The 22,120-nt window shown below is 29.1% G+C and overlaps 1 protein-coding gene across 1 annotated transcript; it reads left to right on the forward strand.

Moving 5' to 3' along the window:
• Positions 1 to 12,943: 12,943 nt before the first annotated feature.
• On the forward strand, positions 12,944 to 21,182 carry LOC111298898 (protein PAT1 homolog). The gene is made up of 5 exons (XM_089746937.1): positions 12,944 to 13,290; positions 14,279 to 14,424; positions 15,548 to 15,604; positions 16,308 to 16,371; positions 18,141 to 21,182. The coding sequence occupies exons 1-5, from the start codon at positions 13,245 to 13,247 to the stop codon at positions 20,204 to 20,206; spliced, it is 2,379 nt and encodes a 792-aa protein (XP_089603063.1). The 5' UTR covers positions 12,944 to 13,244; the 3' UTR covers positions 20,207 to 21,182.
• The last annotated feature ends 938 nt before the right edge of the window (positions 21,183 to 22,120 follow it).

Genomic DNA, 22,120 nt, shown 5'->3' on the forward strand with positions numbered 1-22,120 from the left:
AATGAATAAAAAAATTCGTTTTTTATTTAGTAACAACCAAAATTTTTAACTCCACAAATAACCTTAAACAATTATTAGGCCACTCTTTCTTTAATTAGTTTTTTTTAATTTTTTAATATAAAATATGTATCATTCTATTATTAATCTATTTATAAAGCTTTAAAACTCCACAAACAATGAATAAGATAATTTTTAATATTATAAATTTATAATTATATATAATAGTGTTTATTATCTATATTTATATATTATAAATTTATAAATATGTACGTATATAGATAAAATACTATTATATATAATTATAATTAGAAATCATTCTCATTTAAGGTTATTTTTTTGATAAAAAATTTAATAATATTAATTTAAAGATTCTTTAATATGAACGTTATCACAATGTAATACAAAAAGAAAGTTAAATATAAAGAATTATATTTGTAATTACATTTGACAAACCAATGTTAGCTAAAGAAAATTTTAGTATCTATGTTAATCTATAACTTAATTTAAAAGTTATCCCCATTTTGTATTGAAGGGATAACTTAGTAATGTAAACAACAAAAATTCAAGCGTAATTTGATTTTGAAAAAGTTTCTCCAAAAACTTCATCTTCAAAATATTGTTAAGCTTTGGTACTACAGTGTTACTAGTTTCTTTCCCTATCATCCCATAGGCATCGTTGCATAGTTCTTGATATTCATGGGTTCGATGACACCATTCTCCTCCTTTAATGGATTCATATATTATATTCCACATTATAGGCGATCTCGTGGGCCTCTTTGATGCATTTGACATTGATTGGGTGTTTTTTTGTAGGAAGTGATTAGGGTGTGATGATTGCTTGGTATTTTTGTCAGTTTTAATTTGATAGAGTCAAGGCTTTGGTCAACATGAGTGTGGTGTATCGGCCTAGGCACCCTAAGGTGAAACCCGTGGAAGGGTTCAAGGCTTTGTTTGGTGACGATTATTATATTTGCAAGTTCCATTTTCCTATTTTCTCTTCCTTGTTCAGAAATGTCATTTGGAATAACGATTTTATTAAGTAAAACTGCATCTGGGTTTAAGAAAATTTACTCTTTTAATGATTGTTAGATTAGTTGGATGATGTTGGTTTAAAGTTTTTCTTGCATGTGTTCCTTTTTTATATATATTCTCTTTATTTTATTTAATTTGTTCTTTTTTTAGGTTTTGCTGCTTAGAAAAGATTTTTTCGTTTGTTATTTCACTCTCTACCCAAATTGATATCTCTATTGCCTTACTAGTTGGTGGCATGAATGGAAGGGTACCTAACCCATCCACTAACACTGTTACTTTTTATGTATTTTTTTTATTTCCCTTTATAAACTTTAGATTTGTATAGACTATGTAAAATTTAGGTTGCTAAGATTATCAAATTTATCATTCATTGCAGGTTTGTTTAATTCTTCATTGTATTCATTTTTTTTATTAGTTTTTCAATTTTAAGGATACCAATACATTAGATTTTAGCTTAGGTCTTAAAAAAAACATTTTTTATACTATTTTCTTTTTTGTCTCCAATTACAATACTATTTGAAAGGGTTTGGAAACGTTAGAGATGTTTAAGTTTATTGAATCTAAAAATTTTGTTTATTTTTTCAAAAAATTACCTTTTTAGTTAAATTAATTGAAACTAAAAATATTATGGAGATATTAGCCTAAAGAAAAATTATTTCAATTATTTTTGTAATTTTTCTTCTTTGGTTTTTTTCTTTATAAATTAGTTTTGCTATGAATATGGTCAAATTTAAGGATTTTTTTTTGTTACAAGCAATTTACAAAAAATGTCTAAGACAATGAATCAATTCGAGAAGCAATTTGTGAATATAGAGGTCTATGTGAAGTTTATGAAGAATGATATAGCTAGCTCTACTTCATTATCCATATTAGAAGATAAGGTCAACAGCTTAATGCAGTAAATGATTGATGATTATGGGTTTGAGGTCTTTTTTTAGTTGTCACCACTAACTACTAATACTATGTCAATCGATACATAAGAGAAGGTTGATAAGGACATTTGCCAAGATGGCTTGCACAATTTAAGGCTAAAAGTTAAAAAAAGATGGTGGAATTAATTTGAATGATCTTGTGGTATATAATAACACCGTTATGTTTGATTGAATTTGGTTTTGGCTTATAATGTTATATGTTGTGTGTGTTTCATATGAATTAGCTGATGTATTTAGTGTGAATTTTAACTGTTGACTTTTTACCCTAAAATTCTTATAATAATGCGGTATATGGGATGATTGGATCTGTGTGAATGATAAAAAGGTCTCCGAGTTTAAGTTGGTGTCAGTGTATATAGTCATGATGTTTGAGCTTAATCACTTAAAAAAGTTTTCTTTATTTCCTTTTATGAATGAAAAAGATAGAATGTTTTTTCCTCTAATATTTTAAGTGTTACATTTGTATTCAACTAATGATGGTTTTTTTTATCAATGCTTTTAGTTGTTGGATTTAGTCAGTTTATTTTCTTCAATAAAAACATATATAGGTTTTGGTTTTAATTGTATAGCCTCTTTTCTCTGTCTAAATATTCTTGGATAGAAGAAAAATCGGCATGTCACTATACATTTTTATGCTTTGATAAGAGATACCACTTGGTCAGCTATGCTTAGCGATGTATAATGTATATAAGAATCTCTTACTGTTGCTTAATATGTGATATAAGTTTAATTAAAATACGTAATAGGGTTTGGGAAAAGGGTTTTGAAGATAAAATAATGGTTGTCGTATATTGATTCTTATGCTTAAGAATATTGGTATCATTGTATCTTACCTTGCTAAAAAATGTTCAAGTTTTTTGTACCTTAATCTTGCCATTTAGGTAATAACTCTCTCTTTGGACTATAAAATTAGTCTTTTGCTATTATTTTGGTTGCTTTCGCATTTTAGTTTATTTGATTGACCCAATTTTTTATGTTCTCATGTCGAATAATTATATACAAGTGTGAGCTATATTGAAACTTAGATTCTTGGTTTTAGTGAGAGATCCTTTTGATTTCAATCTTTTAGATATAATTGTTTTTTATGCATTACCAGCTTCGGATGGTAAATGTAAGGGTCGGTTATCATTAGTAGCAAAAGTAAAGGAACATAATCTTTTATGCCATGCTTTTAAGATTAGTAAAATACTTTCTGTCTGTTCTATATAAATTTTTTGCTACTAATAAATTAATCTATTTTAATAGTCATGTTAAGGTTTAAAACATTGTTCATACTAAATGACCTTTTATTTGTTATTTATTTTCTCATTGTGATTTAGATAAAATCCCCCTAAAAAATTTTTTTTTTTCATTTAGAAAATTTACAGTGATACTTCTACCATCCTATAAGATATTTAAACCTAAAAATCCTAGTTAAGATAAATTTATGGGTTTTTTGGATTGAAGATTTTTTTTAAGGTGTAAGTTTTTTTTTCTATACATTAAAAGAATCATTTATCTTTATAATGGTGGGTTGGCCTATATATTTGATGAATATATCTAGAAAAATTTACTTTTTAACAAATAATTGGGAACTTCAAAAGGTTACATGCGGAAGCTAATCTTTTAAATTGACTAGATAATTGAGAACTGATTCACATTTTTTTTGTATGATTTAATTAATTTGTATTGAAATTTATTTTATTTTTTTCATGTATCGAACTAATCATTATATAACATTAAATCATTTCATTGGTGCATTTTTAGATCTAATCACTGACAAGGTTGTTCTTTTTTCCTTTTTATTTTTTAAACTTTTAAGGGTTTCTTTTATACAGTTTAATTGCTAAAATTTTGTATTAACTTGTCTCAACCATTGAGCATTTCATCTGATTTCATACCTGTTAATTGTAGCTTATGATTGCTGCTATATTAGTCTTATTATGTTCAAGACCTTTAAATATTGCTATCTTTGAGCAAGTGTTATGACTACTTATTATACCATCAATTACTATTATTAGAAGAGAGGTAATATATACTATAATCCATATTTTTCTATACATCTATGAATTAGTTATGTATACCCTAAAAATATTTAGCAATTTATTTATAGATAACTATGTCTGCCATTAGAGAATAGGTTGCTTCTCAAAATAGTAAGCTTTTAGAGCTATGTTTTTCTCTCATAGATGTTAATCAACAACCTATTTTACTTTTAAATAAAAGATTTTTTAGATGCTTTTTATTTTTCTCTTGAAGAAATGATTAGGTTTTGGTTGTAGCTAATTTTAAGTTTAATACATATTATCAGGCTATTGCAATAAATAACATAGAGAAGTGGAAAACTGCCAGACAAATGGTTGCATTAACCATCCTTCTAGCTGCACAAGATATCAGGTTAATTAAATTAGCTTTATTGACTAACATGCAAATGATAAAATTCTAATTAACCTACTTGAGTCATTCTCTTAGGAGTTAATTTTTTTTCTTTTCTTTTTTTTTCCCTTTATGCAATCTCAAATAGCTTCAGGTGTTAGCTTGCTTTATATTTTAGCAAGGCTTTCAGTAATATCATTAGTTATGTACATGGGAAAGATATGAAAAGTATTACTAAAGTAGTTATCTCTACCTGTTTTTTGGATTAGATTTTAGATTGTAGATTAGTGTTTACTATGTATGGCTAATCTCTTATATTACTTCATGTCCTTTATGATAAACATCTTTGCACACTTGAAGCAGAGTTTTCTATTTCATTGGATTAAAGAGAATGTGCTTACTTTCGAAGTTTGCAAATGTCAAAGTTTTTTTTTTTAATTATTTGTTTTAGTGAGGGTAGTATTAATATATTTGTGGGTTATTCCTATTTCTTAAATTTTAGAATTTTTTAGGTTAATAAATTTATGAAAAAGGTTTTTAAATTAGAATGAGGCATCTTTTATTTTTTTAGAAGATGCTAGGTTAATGTAAGTTAAGTCCCAACATTAGCACATTTTACTTTGTAATTTGCTACTGCAACTAAAGATGAAAAAAACTCCTAATAAACTACTATAATGTAAATGATAATTAGTAGTCAAGTAGCTGCTTACAACTTACACACAGGAATATTTAAGACATATCATATTATTTATAGCAAAATGTTATATGTGCTATATATTACGATGATAAATTTATTAAAAAATTAATACTATATAAGTATTCTATTTAGAAGGTTCTTGAGTAAAAATTCTTTTTTTTAGAAGCAATTGATGTAGTTCTCTGTCACTTTTTCTATAATAAATTGCAATCATGTTTGCATGTGATTTTTTTCTTCATGCACTAATTAATTAAATTGTAGGCATAAAGTTTTTGTCGTACATAAGATTTACAAATATATAGCTTCATAAAGAAATATATGATTTTGGTTAATACTTCTCTTATTATTTTATTAATGGTAGATCCTAAACTTTATAAAGCAAATATTGTTGGTTACTCATTTTAGCAAGTGAAAAACGTTACAAATAAAGCTACCATTTCAATTTAAGGAGAGTCGTGATTATTATAAGATTACATCAATCATTATGCCAATAATTCTAATTTGTCTTTCTTTTTCTTTTTTATTTTATTGGAAGAATGAGAGTTTTGAACTAGAGAATACTGAGTCACCATTGAAAATAACAAACTTGATTCAGTGATTTTAGTGTATGACAAATAGAAAATCTCCATTATTTAAAGTTGAGCCTGCAAAAAGAACAGGTTCATGATAAAACAAATAGAAAATCTTCATTGTTTAAAGTTGAGCTTACAAAAGGAACATGTTATGAAACATATGATTATGCTCTATATGATTGTGCTATGAGTTTCTTTGTAATTATATATAAGTATTGTTATACTTATACTTGTGTTGTGTATAATTATGCTATAAGTTTTTTTGTAATTATGATTGTACTATGTATGATTGTGCTGTGAGTTTTTTTATAATTATGATTATGTTATAAGTTTCTTTGTAATTATATATAAGTATTACTAAGGTAGTTTTTTGATGATGTGTATGTTAGCTTTATTAAATATGTGTTTAGCATGTGTATGATTATATTGAGAGTGTAGTGTGAAAAACACTTTGTAATTATGTATAAATGTTGCAAAGAGTTTATACCTAACATTAAAAATTCTATTTATAAGTAATAAAAACATTATCCGCTCAATATTTGATAAAATGTCCAAATGAAATTTTAGCATTTTATGTATTCAAATTACATTATGTTTTGATAAAATGCCTAAGTAAAATTTCAACATACTCTGTTAATATGTATAGTGTTAAGAATTGTGTTATGTTTTGAAATCATATAAATATATAGAATTAACAAAGGATCAAGATTAACTAACATAAAATATCTAATATTAGCTGGAAGGCATGCTATGAAGTCAATTTTTGTTCTCTAATATGATGTTTCATTCGTAATTTTTTAGGGTATTTATTTAAAAATAATGATAAGGTTTTGGATATTATATTTGTGTCATCAATTATATTATTTTTTTGTGTGATATCATATATCTATCTTACTATATGTTTGGGTTTTTGTATAGGTCAGACTTATATAACACTAAATGATTGCAACTATTTTCTACTTTTAGTTTATTTTGTTTTGAGAAAAGTGCCAATCAAAAGAAAAAAATTTGTTATTTGTGGTTTTTTTAATAGATTTTGTTTTACAATTCAATAAAGGGATATAATATAAAACATGACTTTAAATAGATTTTTAATATTTGATATTCAATCTCACAAAAAAATGATAAAAAAAAGTTTCTTGTTATTATAATTTCACTTTAATTTGTACTGATGAAATAAAAAAGAACTTTTTAAACTTTGATTGTAATGATTTTTTTTATTAAGATTAATTAAAAATTATAAATATATATATAAAAAAGTCATCGGCGAAGAAATGGTAGAAATATAATAATATATAAAAATTAACTAAATAACTAGTTGAAGTTTTAAAAAATTCTACTTTTTGTTTTAAAGGTAAGCCAAAAATATATGAAAAAAAAATTTATATTTGTTACATCATTAAATAAATAGAAATGTATAAGCATTAAAAGCTAAGTAATGATAATAACAATAATGTGTGAAAAGAAATGATAAAAGTATTGTACAATAAAAAATAATGAAAAGATAAAAACAAAAAAGTATGTAAATAATGATATATCAACAACATATCATAGAAATGCTAATTTACAAATCAATACTAAAAAAGTATAACTTCTGCATTTTATTGGCAAATATTTTATAAGGACAAATAAAACACTGTTGGTTTACCAATGCATGTTATAAAGAATTATAAGCGAGTTCAAGTTTTCAAAAACTATTTTTTTTTGTTACACATAAGTTACCACTCTAAGGAAGGAAATTGCTACTTGTTACATGGTGAGATGAAAATAAATATACAAGAGATTAAAATATAACTAAAAACATTGACATATTGTGTATTTCTATAACAAAGCAAGGAAAATTAATTTGCAAAAACAAAAATAATAAATAGATTGTAATATTTACCTATAAAATGGCCTTCATAGAGAAGTTTTAAGAGTTTCATAATATTTTTTTTATCTTTCTTATTCAATTTAAATAATTTTATTATGATATATTTGATATATAATCCACCTAAAAGCTTTTCAAACTCAACTTCAACTTCAACTTTAACACTTATATTTTGTTGCATGACACCATCAAGATGACGTAATCATTTTGCTTCATAATGGACTTTCATAAAATTAAAAATATGTTTTTAATGAATTTGGTAACAAATTATAGATGGTAAGCATATTTTGGAAAATTTTTAATAGAGGAATAATGCAATTTTATATGGCAAAAGTTGAAAAAATAAAATAACATGACAAAAAAGGATGTAATAAAAGTGAGTAAGCAACACAAAGAAAAATAGAGAACAACATATGAACAATTTATATTCAAACATAAAAGCAGAATGAATAGAATAATGTAAAAAGGAAAAAGCAATAAGATTTGATTCCAACTCTTTGATTTAATAAACATATAATACTATTAAGATTGATATATAAAATTGTCTTAATATTTAGTTTATGAAGATTAGAGAGCAAACTTTATATAACCAATGTGGATTTTCAACATAAAACTTCAAGGCAAATGCAAGAAATCTAGTTAAAAATTGTGAACACCTAAAAACAAATACGCACATGAGAAAATTATGAAAAAAAAAATCTTAAAAATGTATGAATAACAGATAATGTGATACTTAAAGTATGATTCATGATAACCAATAATTTTATTTGATGAGATTCTAATAAACATAGCAATCATAAGACCTAGACATTGCTTATACCAATAAAACTTCCTTAAATAGAGCTACCATAAGACCCATATATTTTAAAAATAAATGATTATTAAGATAGCAAGCTCTGTTTAATTCCTTCCTAATATCCAAATATTATGTAAAAATAAATTAATAAATGTAGTAATTAATAAAAGTATAAATTTAATAACTTAAACCTCGTTTGCAACTTGACACAAAAATAATTAACCAATAATTAAAATCAAAGAACAATTAAATAAAATCAAATCCAAAAAAGTAAAAAAAGACCAACGTTTTTGTGACTAGCGCCTTTATCAATGGTGTGGCACTAGATGCACTTCTTCTTGAATATCTTTTCCTTAGCTTTCATATATCTGAATGATACTTGCTTAAATGAGGTTGTTGCTTTTTATTTCAATTTAGAGGTTTTTTCAAAATAGAAGAGATCATTAAGGGAAAAAGTTAGGTATTTTTTAGTTGGTTCCAACAAAGAAGAAAATCATTTACAATTTTTGCTAGAAAAATGTTTAAACAACATATTGAATATTGGGATAAGAAAAAGATGAAATGTGAAACACCAGTAACAATGGTGGAAGAGGAAAGATGAAAGGTTTAAAATTGAAAAAATACCTGTAGAAGATAATGCTATAAAAATCCATAAATAAAAATGAAAAAATATGACAATATCTTTAAAAAGTTAAAAAATACCATACATGTCCTTTTTGAACAGATGTAAGCCAAACATGAACCCGTAGACAATTTTATATAAATGCTAGATGTTAGATATAGAGATAAATATGTTTAATTTTTGCTATATAGTACTATTATTAAAAAGTAGAGTAACTTAACAGAGCAATTTTCATTGAAAAATATATATTTATCTTAAGAGAAGAACAACTAATCATGCTAAGAAAAAATGAAAGTGTCGAGAAATCAATTACCCATTGAGTCTATTTCTGGTTGTGTTAATCTAGAGCAAATGTTCTAGTACTTAACTTGAAAAATAGGTTTTTTCATCAAATACATTTAACATTATAAGTAAGAAAGGCTTTTAAATATGAGTAATAACTAAAACCTTTATAATCATGGTAACACTGAGTTTGGTGTTAATGTTAAGCACGAAATTTGCGTTACTATCTCACTACTGTTCCCATTCCATGGTGATTCCCCCAACACCGCTTTCACTCATAATAATGAAAACACCTAAATAGTATGGACAATTTGTGCAATAGTATCAAACTTTTAAAAATAGATAAAACTAGCATTTTTTGTCCCTAAAAATTATATGACAAAAACCATTATTAGTTTACTCAAAAAGACAAAAACTGATATTGTAATTAACAAAACAAACCAATAAATTGTGATGCAACGAAATCTAATCTAAACCAAATTTTAATTGTGTAAGTAACAAAACCAAATTTGAATTATCTAATGGGATGCTAACTATAAAAAGTTTCACCAAAATGTAGTGGAGGGAATAGTGTTAAAAAAAAATGAAAAGTCATACAAAGTGTATTTTATTGTGGAGACTCATACTCAACCTATGAGATATTGTTTGTTTTGACTTGAAAGTCTTATAGTTTTATCCCACAAAATGTACATTATAAGTTTGGGTTTAAGTATTAACTTATATATAATAGTAGATCCTTAGAGCATTCTGATGTGAGTTTGAGTATCATAAACTCTCCTCATTAAAGCTTAACATTCTCGTTAAGCCTAGCACAAAACACACACAGAATCATATAACTACAAAATTGCACACATAAAATCACAGAATTAGGATCACCTAGGTATTGAGAATCTAGAGGTGGATCTCACTATGTAGTACTTAGCTATATTGAAACTCTAAAAGTGGCTCCTATAGTATAATACTTAGCTCCCTCAAGATTCTAGATGTGGTTGTTATAATGTAGTACATAGCTTCCGTTTGACTGGTGGTTGTTTTAATATCATTTGTGAAAACCCATACCCAACCTGCAATGTATTATATGTTTTGACCCGATGATCTCACGGTTTGTCATACAAAAGTTATCTCATAAGTTTGAGTTTAAGTTTCAACTTATATATCATAACAGATTTTTAAAACATTCCAATGTGAAATTGAGATATTACACTTATCAATGTCTATAGTAAACAATGTAAACGATTTTATATATATGTTAGATAGTAAGATGTCATCACTTCATGTCAGGTTATCATTTTATACTATTGCAATGATATATGGTACTGGCAAGCTATAAAAGTGCTTAAATGCAAAATACATAAGTAATTGAATTGAATTTTATAAATTAGAAGTTTTCTCAATATTAAATTTATGAGGGAAAAAAATGTAACCAAACATAAATGAATCAAATTTTGGGATATAACCTAAAGTGCTAACATTTTATCAATAACAAATTTTTCATGAGTTAAAAATTCTTTAAAATCCATATGAAAATCCTTTTTAACAAATGTACAATAAAGAAATAAGAGAAACTATAAATCTAATACTTAATGAATTCTAAAAAATTAGTTTGAAGACCTATTTTTGAAATAATAAAATTACTTCATAATATCTAAGCCATCATCTTTATTTCATGGTGTTTGTTTCTTATAATAGTTCAATACTAGAAGGTAAGATATCTAACTCTATTTATTTTTTACATTTAATCAAATAGTAGGTAATAAAAAACTAGAATGAGCAAAATAATAAAATTTAAGGGATAAAACCATAACAAAGCAAATTGGCAATATATATAGTATTATAAAAAAACAGCATATGAAAATTTAAAAATGTACATACAATATGTATAGACATGGGCGTTTAGCCACACCCTTTACATTCCTCCATCCTTACATAAACATGTAAGTAGAAAGAGACTATTATACATATATATATAGTGCATATACATGTACCAATAATATATTCATAAATATAGAGAAAAAAATGACATGAACCAAATCAAATGGGCATATTTATATAAAAAGAATCATGCACAAAATCAAAATAATCGACTCCCAAATTTAAGTATTAAAGTTATAAAAAATTAACACTTAGTGTCTTAATAACCAAATCCTAATAATCATAACTCAAATACCAATCATTCAAAATAAAGCAAAGCTACCAAAACCAAAACGATTGCTACTTAAGATAAACTCTTTATACTTATTAATATAGACGTAAAATGTTAAATATAATCCTAAACACTGAAAATACAATAAAATAATGATATAAAATGATAAGTAATGTTATTCCTCCAAAAACTTTTAGAATTTCTCAAATTCACTCCTAACAAGTAAGGCAATAAAAAAAAATCATTAGATATAAAAAAATTAAAGAAAGAAAGTATTAAAAACTTAATTTTCTTATTTCTTCCAATGCATTCAACAAATGTAAGTAATCTTAATCTGAATGAACTAAAGAAATCCCATTATTGTAGTTAAATAAATAAAAACAAAAAAAATCATAAATTCTTATTCCAAAGATATTTTAAGTGAAAGAACTATTAATCACAATAGTGAAAACTATGAAAACAAATACTCTAAACAGATGATACATCATAACATTTACAATTATAATTAAATAGATAAATACATGTTTTTGAAATTCAATTGACATGAAGAACCAAAAGTGGAATAGAAGAAGAAAACCTTAAAGTTTACATGAAAAAAATTTTTTTTTGTATAAAGTGAACATAATAATAAGAATAAAAAATAAAATTATAAGTATAAAATCTAACATAATAAGGATATCATAAAATAAGAGAAAAAGATATAAAACACATGAATTTTTTTATCTTTGAAATCCACCTTGGGTTAGACCTATAAAAATATAACAAAATAAAGTTAAATGTATTAGATGTCAAACATAAAATATATTAGCAAAAACAAAAATAAAAAAAAAATAAAACAAAATTTTAAGAAAAAAGAAAATAAAGAATTGAATAAGAAAAGTAAGATTAAAGTTGAAAGCACGGTGTGAAGAAAATATGTTACTTTAACTATTATAAAACACAACTCTAAGAAAAAAAATCCAACTTAATTCAAAGGGATATGTCGTCCATCAATTTTATTGTAAAAAAAAAAATCAAATATGAAAAATAAACCCAAAACCGTTTTTTTTAATTTTTTATTCTTATTTTTTAATCATGCATGTCACAATAGTTTTGATAAAAATAAATAAATAGCTATTATAAAATAAATAATTCTTTCTTTGTTCCAAAAAGAAAAAAAAAAGACATAAGTCGCACAAGTAAATGATTAGAGACAAATTTATACGGTAGTTAGATAGGATTCATTATTAATTATTTATATATAAATAATTCTTAAAAGAAAAAATGATTATTAATAGAGTACAATAATAATAATAATAATAATATAAATGTAAAAGATGCCAATCCTTTTCAGGGAATCTTTCTTTCCCACTTCGCATAAAAGGCAGCAAAAATCCAAAGCAAAACCACAAAAATTAAATTAACTAAAAAAATCGTAGTGATAAAAAAATTAAAAGAAAAAATATATTATTTTCAGTTTTTTTTTTTTTTCTCTCTCTCTCTCTCTCTCTCAAAAAAAAAAAAAAAGGTTTTCATCCTCTTTCTTCCCTTGCCAGCCCCCCCTTCTCGGTACATCTCGTCTTTTATCTGTCCAATCAATCCTTACTAAAAAACAAAAATAATAAATATATATAAAAAAAATCCGCTTTGTAATCTCTTTTCTAGGGTTCCTCTCTCTTCTACTTGTCTCAACGATTTTGACTTGAACAAAACCAGCCTATTTCCTTAACCATGAAGTAATACTGTACAGATCTTCTCTCCTCCTCCAAACCCTATTTCATTGTAAACGGTTTTTGCTTTTTAAACCCTTTTCTGATTTTCCCTTTCCCTTTTTGATTCGTTCTCCGTTTACTTTTTTTACAGTTCAGATTTTAGATTTTCAAAGAAACCATTAGATTGATTAGTTATTAGGGTTTTTCGTTTTGGGTTTCCCTTTTGAATGGTAATTTTCAAGTGTAGATAAAATGGATGCTTCGGAGAATCTTAACCAATTTGGCGATAATTCTACAGGTTTGGTATTCGATTCATTTTGCTTTAATTTACTCAATTTATGGGTTTTTTTGGGGTAAAATTAGCTGTGGGTTTGTTTAATAGTTTGGATTAAGCTCGAATTTTAGATTAAGTTAAATTTGAAATGTTTAAAGTCATGAAGTTAGTGTGAAGATGATTGTGAAGTCAAATGTGTAGCAGATTACAAGAGAATTAAATGTGGGCTTTCAATGCTTAGGTTAGGGTTTTGTAGCAAAAGCATTTGTGAATAAAACTGTTTGATTCAGTTCAAAGTCAAATATCTGTGTTTCCAGATGTGAAGGTCTTCTAGGTTTAGGTTGTTGCTTTATTTCATAGTGGCATGGACATTTTCCAGTATTGGAATTATAAAGTTTAAATTTGGGTACTAACGCACTTCAGTTTAATTATTCAAATGTGCTTGTGCTTCGGTTGTGTTCACTTTGATTTCGAATGTTTTTAGTGATTGAGATAGTCACAATTTATTTGAATTATTATTGGACTGGAGAAAATATTTTTGGTACATATGGAAACCTACTGGGCCTTTGGCTACACAAAGGGTGGTAACTTTCTCCCATCTCAATTATCCTATTCCCTGCCCTTTCCAATGATCAAACTTGAGACTCAGGAGATGGAGTCTCAAGTTCTAACTGTTGTGGTATCCCCTTGGGCATACAGTTCAAGTGGCTTTTGTGGTGGCAGATGGTGGATTAGATAGTGGCTTGCTTGCTGTTTCGTCTTAAGGGAAAAGAATAGAAGACCCCTTGTTTTGTTTTGTTTTTTTTCTTTTCATAATGGCGTTTATACTTTGTGTTCTTGTGAAAAGGCTGGATTAATGTATGCTTGAGTTGTTTTTCTTGTCTCAATTTATTTTTTTCTGAACATGCGTCACTGTTATTTTTAGTGATATGATCTGTTCCTTATGTTGTGCGGATTTTTTTTTTTTTTTGAAGAGTGCATTTTTAGTAAAATTAGCTTTTCTATGATGCAGGAGATGCAGTATTTGATGCATCACAATATGCATTTTTCGGAAAAGATGTTCTCGAGGAAGTTGAATTGGGGGGATTAGATGATGATGATGAGGATTTGCACACAGCCAGACTTGATGAGGAGGAGTTTTTGTTTAATCAAGAGGAGGTAATATTCTTGTTTCTTTTCAGTTTTGTTTTTCCTGTTTCAATTGTTCTTGCAAAATTTTGTGGTGTGGACAAAAGCGGTGGTTAGTCGTTTGAAAAGTAAATTTCTCCCTTTTGAAAATCATGCTAAAAAATAGCCTACAAGTGATGTCAGATACTTTTTGTCCCCTGTTTTCTTGAACAGATTGATGCCACCACATTTAGTTAGTGGTTGGTGTGCTGTTTTTATTTATGGATTATAACTCTGTGGGAGCTCATATTGTGTTGTCCTATTTGCCTGTTCAAGAGACTGTAAACCTTGTTCTCTGCATTTATAAGTTGACAGTGTAGCCATCATGGTTGGGCTTTCTTCTGAAGTTGATTTGTTTGTCTCTTTGTGTCTTGGTTGTCAAAATAAGAGGAATCTTTTGTGTACTTCTTTTTAAAAAAATTATATTATACAAGCTGCAGCGGTCCAGTCGCTTAATTATCCAGTCAATAAAATTGTATTCCACATTTGAGTAGGTTTTGTAGAGTGTATTATTTGTACTTTGGTGCTTCTTTAAGTGAGGTTTGTTATTTCTCATATGCTTTCTGAAGCAAATATGTTGAGAAGGTAGTTTATGGAGTTTTTTCAAGTATTTCTGGTGTGCTTGATTTATCTGTTCGTTTTATTGCGGGGAAAGAACTGGAATTGTATGAGTTCCCTTACACCTCCTTTCACCGTCGAACTTTTTTCATAACACCTCTTTCCTCAGAATGATAACAATCTTTGACTTTACAACTTCTAGTGGTGTATGAAGCCTTCTTGATGGAATCAGGTTTCTGGGATGCTTTATATCCATCATGCAAAAGTTTTAGGTGAGAACTCATTCCCAATTGCTAGATACAGAAGATTGGCCCTGTTCCCCTTGGGTGGATCCCCTTCAGCTCTTCCCCAACTCTTTCTTTTTGTGGAATTGTGAACTTCAAATAGTTTCTAATATGGTTAAAATTTCATGTTCTAATCAAGAATTTTCATCATTCTCGGTGTTTCTTTTGGCACATCTAACTAACTAATCTTTAAGATTATTCATTTTCATAGTTGATTAGTAGAATATTCATGTTTTAGATGCTTCGTCTAATTTTTTTCTTCATATTTGCAGGGTGAAGTTTTGAGATCCTTATCAGAAATTGATGATCTTGCTAGTACATTTTCAAAGGTTATTGCACTCCATATTTACTGTATTTTACGACTAGAGAGATAGTCAAAAGGATTAACTTCTAATTTAATCTGTTAACTAGTTTATTGTCTTCTTATATTTTCATGGGGCTAAAACAATTTGATCCTTTTAACTATTTTAAAATTTATCTGTTGAGAGTTCAGTCATGCAAAAGTTGGTGCAAATGCCCACATTTACTGTTAACTTCAGACCTTATTCCTATGCTGAGTGAATTAATGGGAAGAAATCTCAGTATCTCACCAAGGCACTCGCTTACTTTTGAGCTCGTGTCTGTCTGGTTTCTTAAGATGTACAAGAAATGTTTACCAACTCCTTTCAAAACTCTTCCAACAGCATTCTTAGAATATTGATCCTCCAAACTTTTATTGTAACTCTGTTAAGTAAAGGCATTGGCATTAAGTATTAGAATGAACCTTAACTTTGCTTGATATTTGGCTTAATTTTCATATAATTCATCAGAAAAAGATAATTTCCTTTTAAATTATATCACCTTGTTTGTTAGTGCCTAGATCAATCTTTGGATGAAAAAAAAATCATAAAGGATAAAGTTCCTATCTTTTTCCTTGATATATCTTAATATTACAGTTCACTGGTGCTGGAGATTCATATTTCTTGGTGGTTAATTCTGGCTTAGCATTGGTGATTGAGTGTTTGCTGATGCTAGCTTGTGATTTTGTTGCAGTTGAACACCGCTGTTAGTGGACCAAGAGGCTCAGGGATAATTGGTGATAGGGGATCCAGAGAAAGTTAGTTTATTTATCTCATTACTTTCTTCTATCAGTCAATTGGAGATGATTGATGTTGTTGAGCCTGTTTGAAGTATGGACTGTAATTGTATGGTTCCAATGCTTTTAATGGAAAACTATGTTCAAGTTTAGGAAAACTTTCAAGTTATTTGAATAAGAAAATAAGATATCCTGGGATCAAGTGGAAGATATATCAAGAAATTAGATTGGGTTAACTGTTTTCACAGTGTTTTTGGTGGTTAATGATTTAGTAGCTGGAAAAAAGAATGGTAAAATGTGGGTTAGTTGTATCAGGATTATGATTGACTTATTTGGTGGAAGATCATTGCTTGTAACATTTGATAATACTCCTATACAGTTGTTATGCATATAAATGCTTAGATGCAGTGGACATGCTTTCCTTCTGATAAATTGAAGAATATAGTTTCCAATAGAAGATGATGAAGGCAATGGATAGTTATACTAAAAATCTAGGATGGAATTCCCTTTTCAATTGGGAATTGGTGGTTAAAAATCTGGGATGGAATTCCCTTTTCAATTGCAAATTGGTGGTTAAGGGTTTGCTTTGGGGAGGGGGCATGGATTATCACAATGTAGAATATGATTTATAATGCAGTCAATCAGAGGCATGCAAGAATTGCATTAAACTTGCTTTGTTTTTCTGCCCTGCCTTTTTTTTTTCCTTGTGTTAATTAAATCATGAAATTTTGCATACATTCAAGTATCTTAAGCATCTGAGTTGTGAACTTCATTGAATATCTCATCTTCAAACTGAACAACCTTTGTGCATGACACGAAGTTGTTCTTTTTCTCCATATTTATGAGACAGAATAATTGGTTGCTGATTGAAGTGAAAGATTTTGTTCTTTTAATAGCATATTCTTGTTACATGACTGAGGAAATCCATTTGATGATTCTCACCTCAGTTGAAATCCATTGGGATGAAGGTCACCTCAGTCAAGCTGTTGAAATTCCATTTGCCATTGTTATGGAATTTATTATATGCTGCACTAAGCAAGACAGTTGTAGGAACCAGATCCCATAATAGACAATTATTTGATGTAAATACAGCATAGATAACATTCTTAGCTCGTGACATTCATAGTACCAATTAGTTAAAATGCTGTTGGATTCAGTTTTTGTTGTTCATAGTGATGTTTATCAAGGCTCTTACAATGTACGTTTAAATTGTCTTATGTGCCATTGACACTCTCAAAATCTTCTACAGTTTTCCTCTGCCCTTATACTAAAATTTTTATATCACTAGTTTAGCTTTATTTTAATTAGTGTGATTGGAGAGGCAGTGAGATGTCAAATGTGCTAGGTGCACGTTTGGCGCCCCTTTACATCGTCAGAATGAAGTAAGGCACCGATTCCCACACACAGACAGAGACATAAATATAATGAAGAATTTTTTATTACACCTAATAAGCTTTAAAATATGTATCTTTTTCACTAATGCTAAAGAGTTTGCTCCATTCCATTGCCTAATATGTTCCATGATGATGCATTATTAACATAATCAATTAATAGTCATCATCTGACACTAGTGCAAGGTTTCCTTCACTACCATTTTAACAGAAAGTTGTGCATGAAGTCATGAACTCTATTACCTGTCATTTTTATTGTTGTAAATGAATATCTAGGAAATAGGACCCTACATAATTAGAGTGAAGGCAACAACTACACAGAAAACACACATGCATGCATATAATGCCATAATTATGTTGACATTTTTCATTATGCTGACCATGGTTTTCTCCTTTAAGGCTCATCTGTTGCCAAATGGGCACATGGGGAGGAATTTCCTTACCTGCTTGATCAGCAGGCTCTTGAAACTGAAAGTATTCCTGAAGGCAAACGCTGGTCATCACAACCATTGCCTAATTTGGACTCAAAGCATCTCTACAGGACATCCTCATACCCCGAGCAGCAGCAGGAAGAACAACACCACCATCAACATTTCTCTAGCGAACCAATTCTGGTTCCAAACTCTTCTTACACTTCATACCCTCCCCCTGTTGTCAGATCTCCTCAAGATTCACCAAACCAACATTCTGCTTACCTGAATGTTCCATATGTGGCTGGTGGATCACAGATGGCATCTTTGCCAAATCTCTCTGACTTCTCTAATTCTCAGCTTCAAAAGCCAGGTTTACATCATGGGTCACATTATGGTGAGAATATGCCTCAGTTCGCACCTGGTCTGTCTGTCAATAGTCGGCTGTCAAATCAATGGGGGAGTCAGCCAAAATTATATGGTGGAGATAATTCCAGTGTTTTGAACAATATGTTGCAACAACAGTTATCTCATCAAAATGGTTTGGTTCTGCCACAATTATTGCCACAGCTGCAGGCGCACCAGCAGAGACTGCCTCATCCTGTTCAGCCATCATTTAGTCATTTGTCAGGGATTCAGCCACAACTATTTAATCCTCATCTTTCTTCGTCCCCTCCTCTAATGAACAAGCTTGAAGCTATACTTGGTATCGGTGAACTGAGAGATCAAAGACTGAAATCTGCTCAGAAAGGTAGGCAGAATCCACGATTTTCTCAGCAGGGCTTTGATAGCAGTGGACTGAAGAGTGATATTGGATGGCCTCAATTTAGATCCAAATACATGTCAACTGATGAGATCGAGGGCATTGTTAGGATGCAGCTTGCTGCAACTCACAGTAATGACCCTTATGTGGATGATTATTACCACCAGGCTTGTCTTGCAGGAAAATCTGCTGGGGCAAAGTTGAGACATCATTTTTGCCCAACTCATCTTAGGGATCTTCCTCCCCGAGCACGTGCAAATACTGAGCCACATGCTTTTCTCCAGGTTGATGCTCTTGGGAGGGTTCCTTTTTCTTCAATTCGCAGGCCTCGCCCTCTTCTTGAAGTTGACCCTCCAAATTCATCTGCTGTCGCCAACAATGATCATAAAGCTTCTGATATGCCCCTGGAACAGGAACCAATGCTTGCTGCTAGAGTTACAATAGAGGATGGTCTATGCCTTCTTCTTGATGTGGATGATATTGATCGGTTTTTACAGTTTAATCAGTTGCAGGATGGTGGAGCACAGCTGAGACAAAGACGACAGGTTTTGTTGGAAGGGCTGGCTGCTTCACTTCAATTGGTTGACCCACTTGGCAAGAATGGCCTCACAGATGAGCTTGCCCAAAAGGATGATCTTGTGTTTTTACGGATAGTTTCCCTTCCCAAAGGCCGGAAGCTGCTTGCAAGGTACCTTCAGTGTCTTTTTCCAGATGGTGAGCTTATGCGAGTTGTCTGCATGGCCATTTTCCGTCATTTAAGGTTCTTGTTTGGAGGCCTTCCCTCTGATCCAGGAGCAGCAGAAACTACTAATAACCTTGCAAGAGTTGTTTCCTCGTGTGTTCATGGCATGGATCTTCATGCACTTAGTGTCTGTCTTGCAGCTGTGGTTTGTTCTTCAGAGCAGCCCCGTCTTCGTCCTCTTGGAAGTTCCGCTGGAGATGGTGCATCTTTTATTCTGAAGTCTGTTCTTGATAGGGCAACAAAACTCATGATTGATTCTAGAGCTGCTGGCAATTACAATATGACCAATCAGTCCCTTTGGAAGGCCTCATTTGATGAATTTTTTAACCTTCTTACCAAGTATTGCATAAACAAATATGATACCGTGATGCAGTCCTTGCGTATGCAGGTCAAACCAAATATGGCAATTGATGAATCAGATGCTACCAAAGCGATTAAAAGAGAAATGCCAATTGATCTTTTACGTGCATGTTTACCCCACATTAATGATCAGCAGAAAAAGCAGATATGGCATCTTTCTCAGCTGTCTATGCTTGTAGGACAGTCATGATAAAAAAGTGATAGCTAGGAGACGTTTAAATTGATACATGTTTGAGACAACCATGTTGAAGTACAATATGGAGCAAGTGATGCCATGTGCTGATGGAATGCAATTAGCTATACCACTTCACCGTTATAACTATGATGGAGCACCCTCAATGGTTCAGGTGAAGCTCCAAGGATATTTAAAGTAAAGGTCGATTTAGCCCCTTTCAGATTTTAGTTTTACCAGTTGATATGTTTATCTTTAATAACATGCTGCTTCCTTTACCATAACATTTAAGTGGGCCTATGTGTATTATTATGATAGAACCGAGCTATGATATTTTCATTTCCTTGTGTCCTTTCCGTTCATTGGAGCTTATTTTGATGCTCTGTAGTGAAATTTCTGGTATGGAGATGTAGTGGGATAGTAAGTATCGGGTTCAGTACAGAAGATTTCCCGCGTTCTGACTATTATTTTCCAAGGAGGTGGGATGGATCATGTCAAGTTCCTGTTGGAATAGTCAGTGTGTAATATAGCAGACACTGATTAAAGGCATGAAGATGTTTCTTGTAGCTTGCTGGAGGGTCTCAGAGAGTTGCTTTTTGAGCTAAAATGTTGAAATTTAGCTTTAATATTTGGTAACGTTGTTGCCTTTGATTTGATCGTTTTGTTCTTCCGCAAAGTTATTGTTTTTAGTCTTTTTCATTTTATCAAAGAAAGACTGTTCATATCTCAGTGCTGCATTTGGGCATGGGTATTGATGTCAAGGCCATAATTCTTTGGAGCCTTTCAATGCCTGCCCTGAACTGAAGTGTTATATGTCATTTGAAGTTCTAGGGTGAAAGGATGATTTTACCCTTTTATTTTCTTTGGCATTTCTGTTAACATTCAGGTGCAGTTAGCAATTTGTGTATTAATGTCGTCTCATATAAAATGTGTAAAATATAAAAATTATTATGTCATAATTTATCATGAAATATATATTTTTTATTTTATTAAATTTATTTATGACTCTTTTTTCGTATTGTTTTTTGTTGATGTGTTATCGTGTATAAAATTTCACAGTATATAATGGAAGGAGGTTCACTCTACTCGTTGGCAGAAGTTAGTTCAATATCATATTCTCAAATAAAACAAGCCCAAATACCTATGAATAGCTAGACAAAACGAAAAGAACGAAAAGAGGAAAAAGAATATGGTAAATATTTGATTCAATTGATTAATGTTTATTTTTTTTTATGAAAAGATTTTGTATTTGAGTTTTATTTATTGTTATTTGTTGAGATCATTTTAGATATACGATTTACAGTTATTTATCTTAAATTATCAGATATGATATATTTTATTTTAATTTATAAAATTAAATAATTTATTTACCTTGTAATTTTTTCTTAAAAAAAAAAAATTGTCTCAAGGGAGAGTTATGGAAATAGTTTTAGCTTATTACTCTAGATTATCCTTATGATAGCAAAACTAAATTAGAAAAATACAATTATGTATCTTATTAACAGATATTACTATAATTTTCAAATTAATTTTTATGGAATTTTTTTTCTTATTTTTATAAATATATCAAGTTGCTTAATCAGAAAGTAATTTTAACACCGATTAGTTTAGTTTAATGGATTAGTTCAATTTTTATTTTGCAATAAAAAAGCTTGAGTAATTGAATTCAAGTATTATAAATTATAACCATGATTAACTCTATCCAAAATGCATGTCTCTCTTAAAAATTAAAAAAAAAAAAGTTGTAATTAAACATGTTCATGAACCAAGTTGCTCAAGGCATAATTCGATTGGTTCGGTGAAAATATTTTATTATAAAATAATTATTTTATTTAAATTTAATTTTAAAATATATTTAAATTTTTTTTAAATAATTAATATAAAAATAATTTATTTTAATGCTATTTTTAAATAAAATAAATTTAGATGAGC

Source organism: Durio zibethinus, chromosome 18 (assembly GCF_047325235.1).
Source record: "Durio zibethinus cultivar Kanyao isolate XHJ-2024 chromosome 18, ASM4732523v1, whole genome shotgun sequence".
Lineage (NCBI taxonomy): Eukaryota > Viridiplantae > Streptophyta > Magnoliopsida > Malvales > Malvaceae > Durio > Durio zibethinus.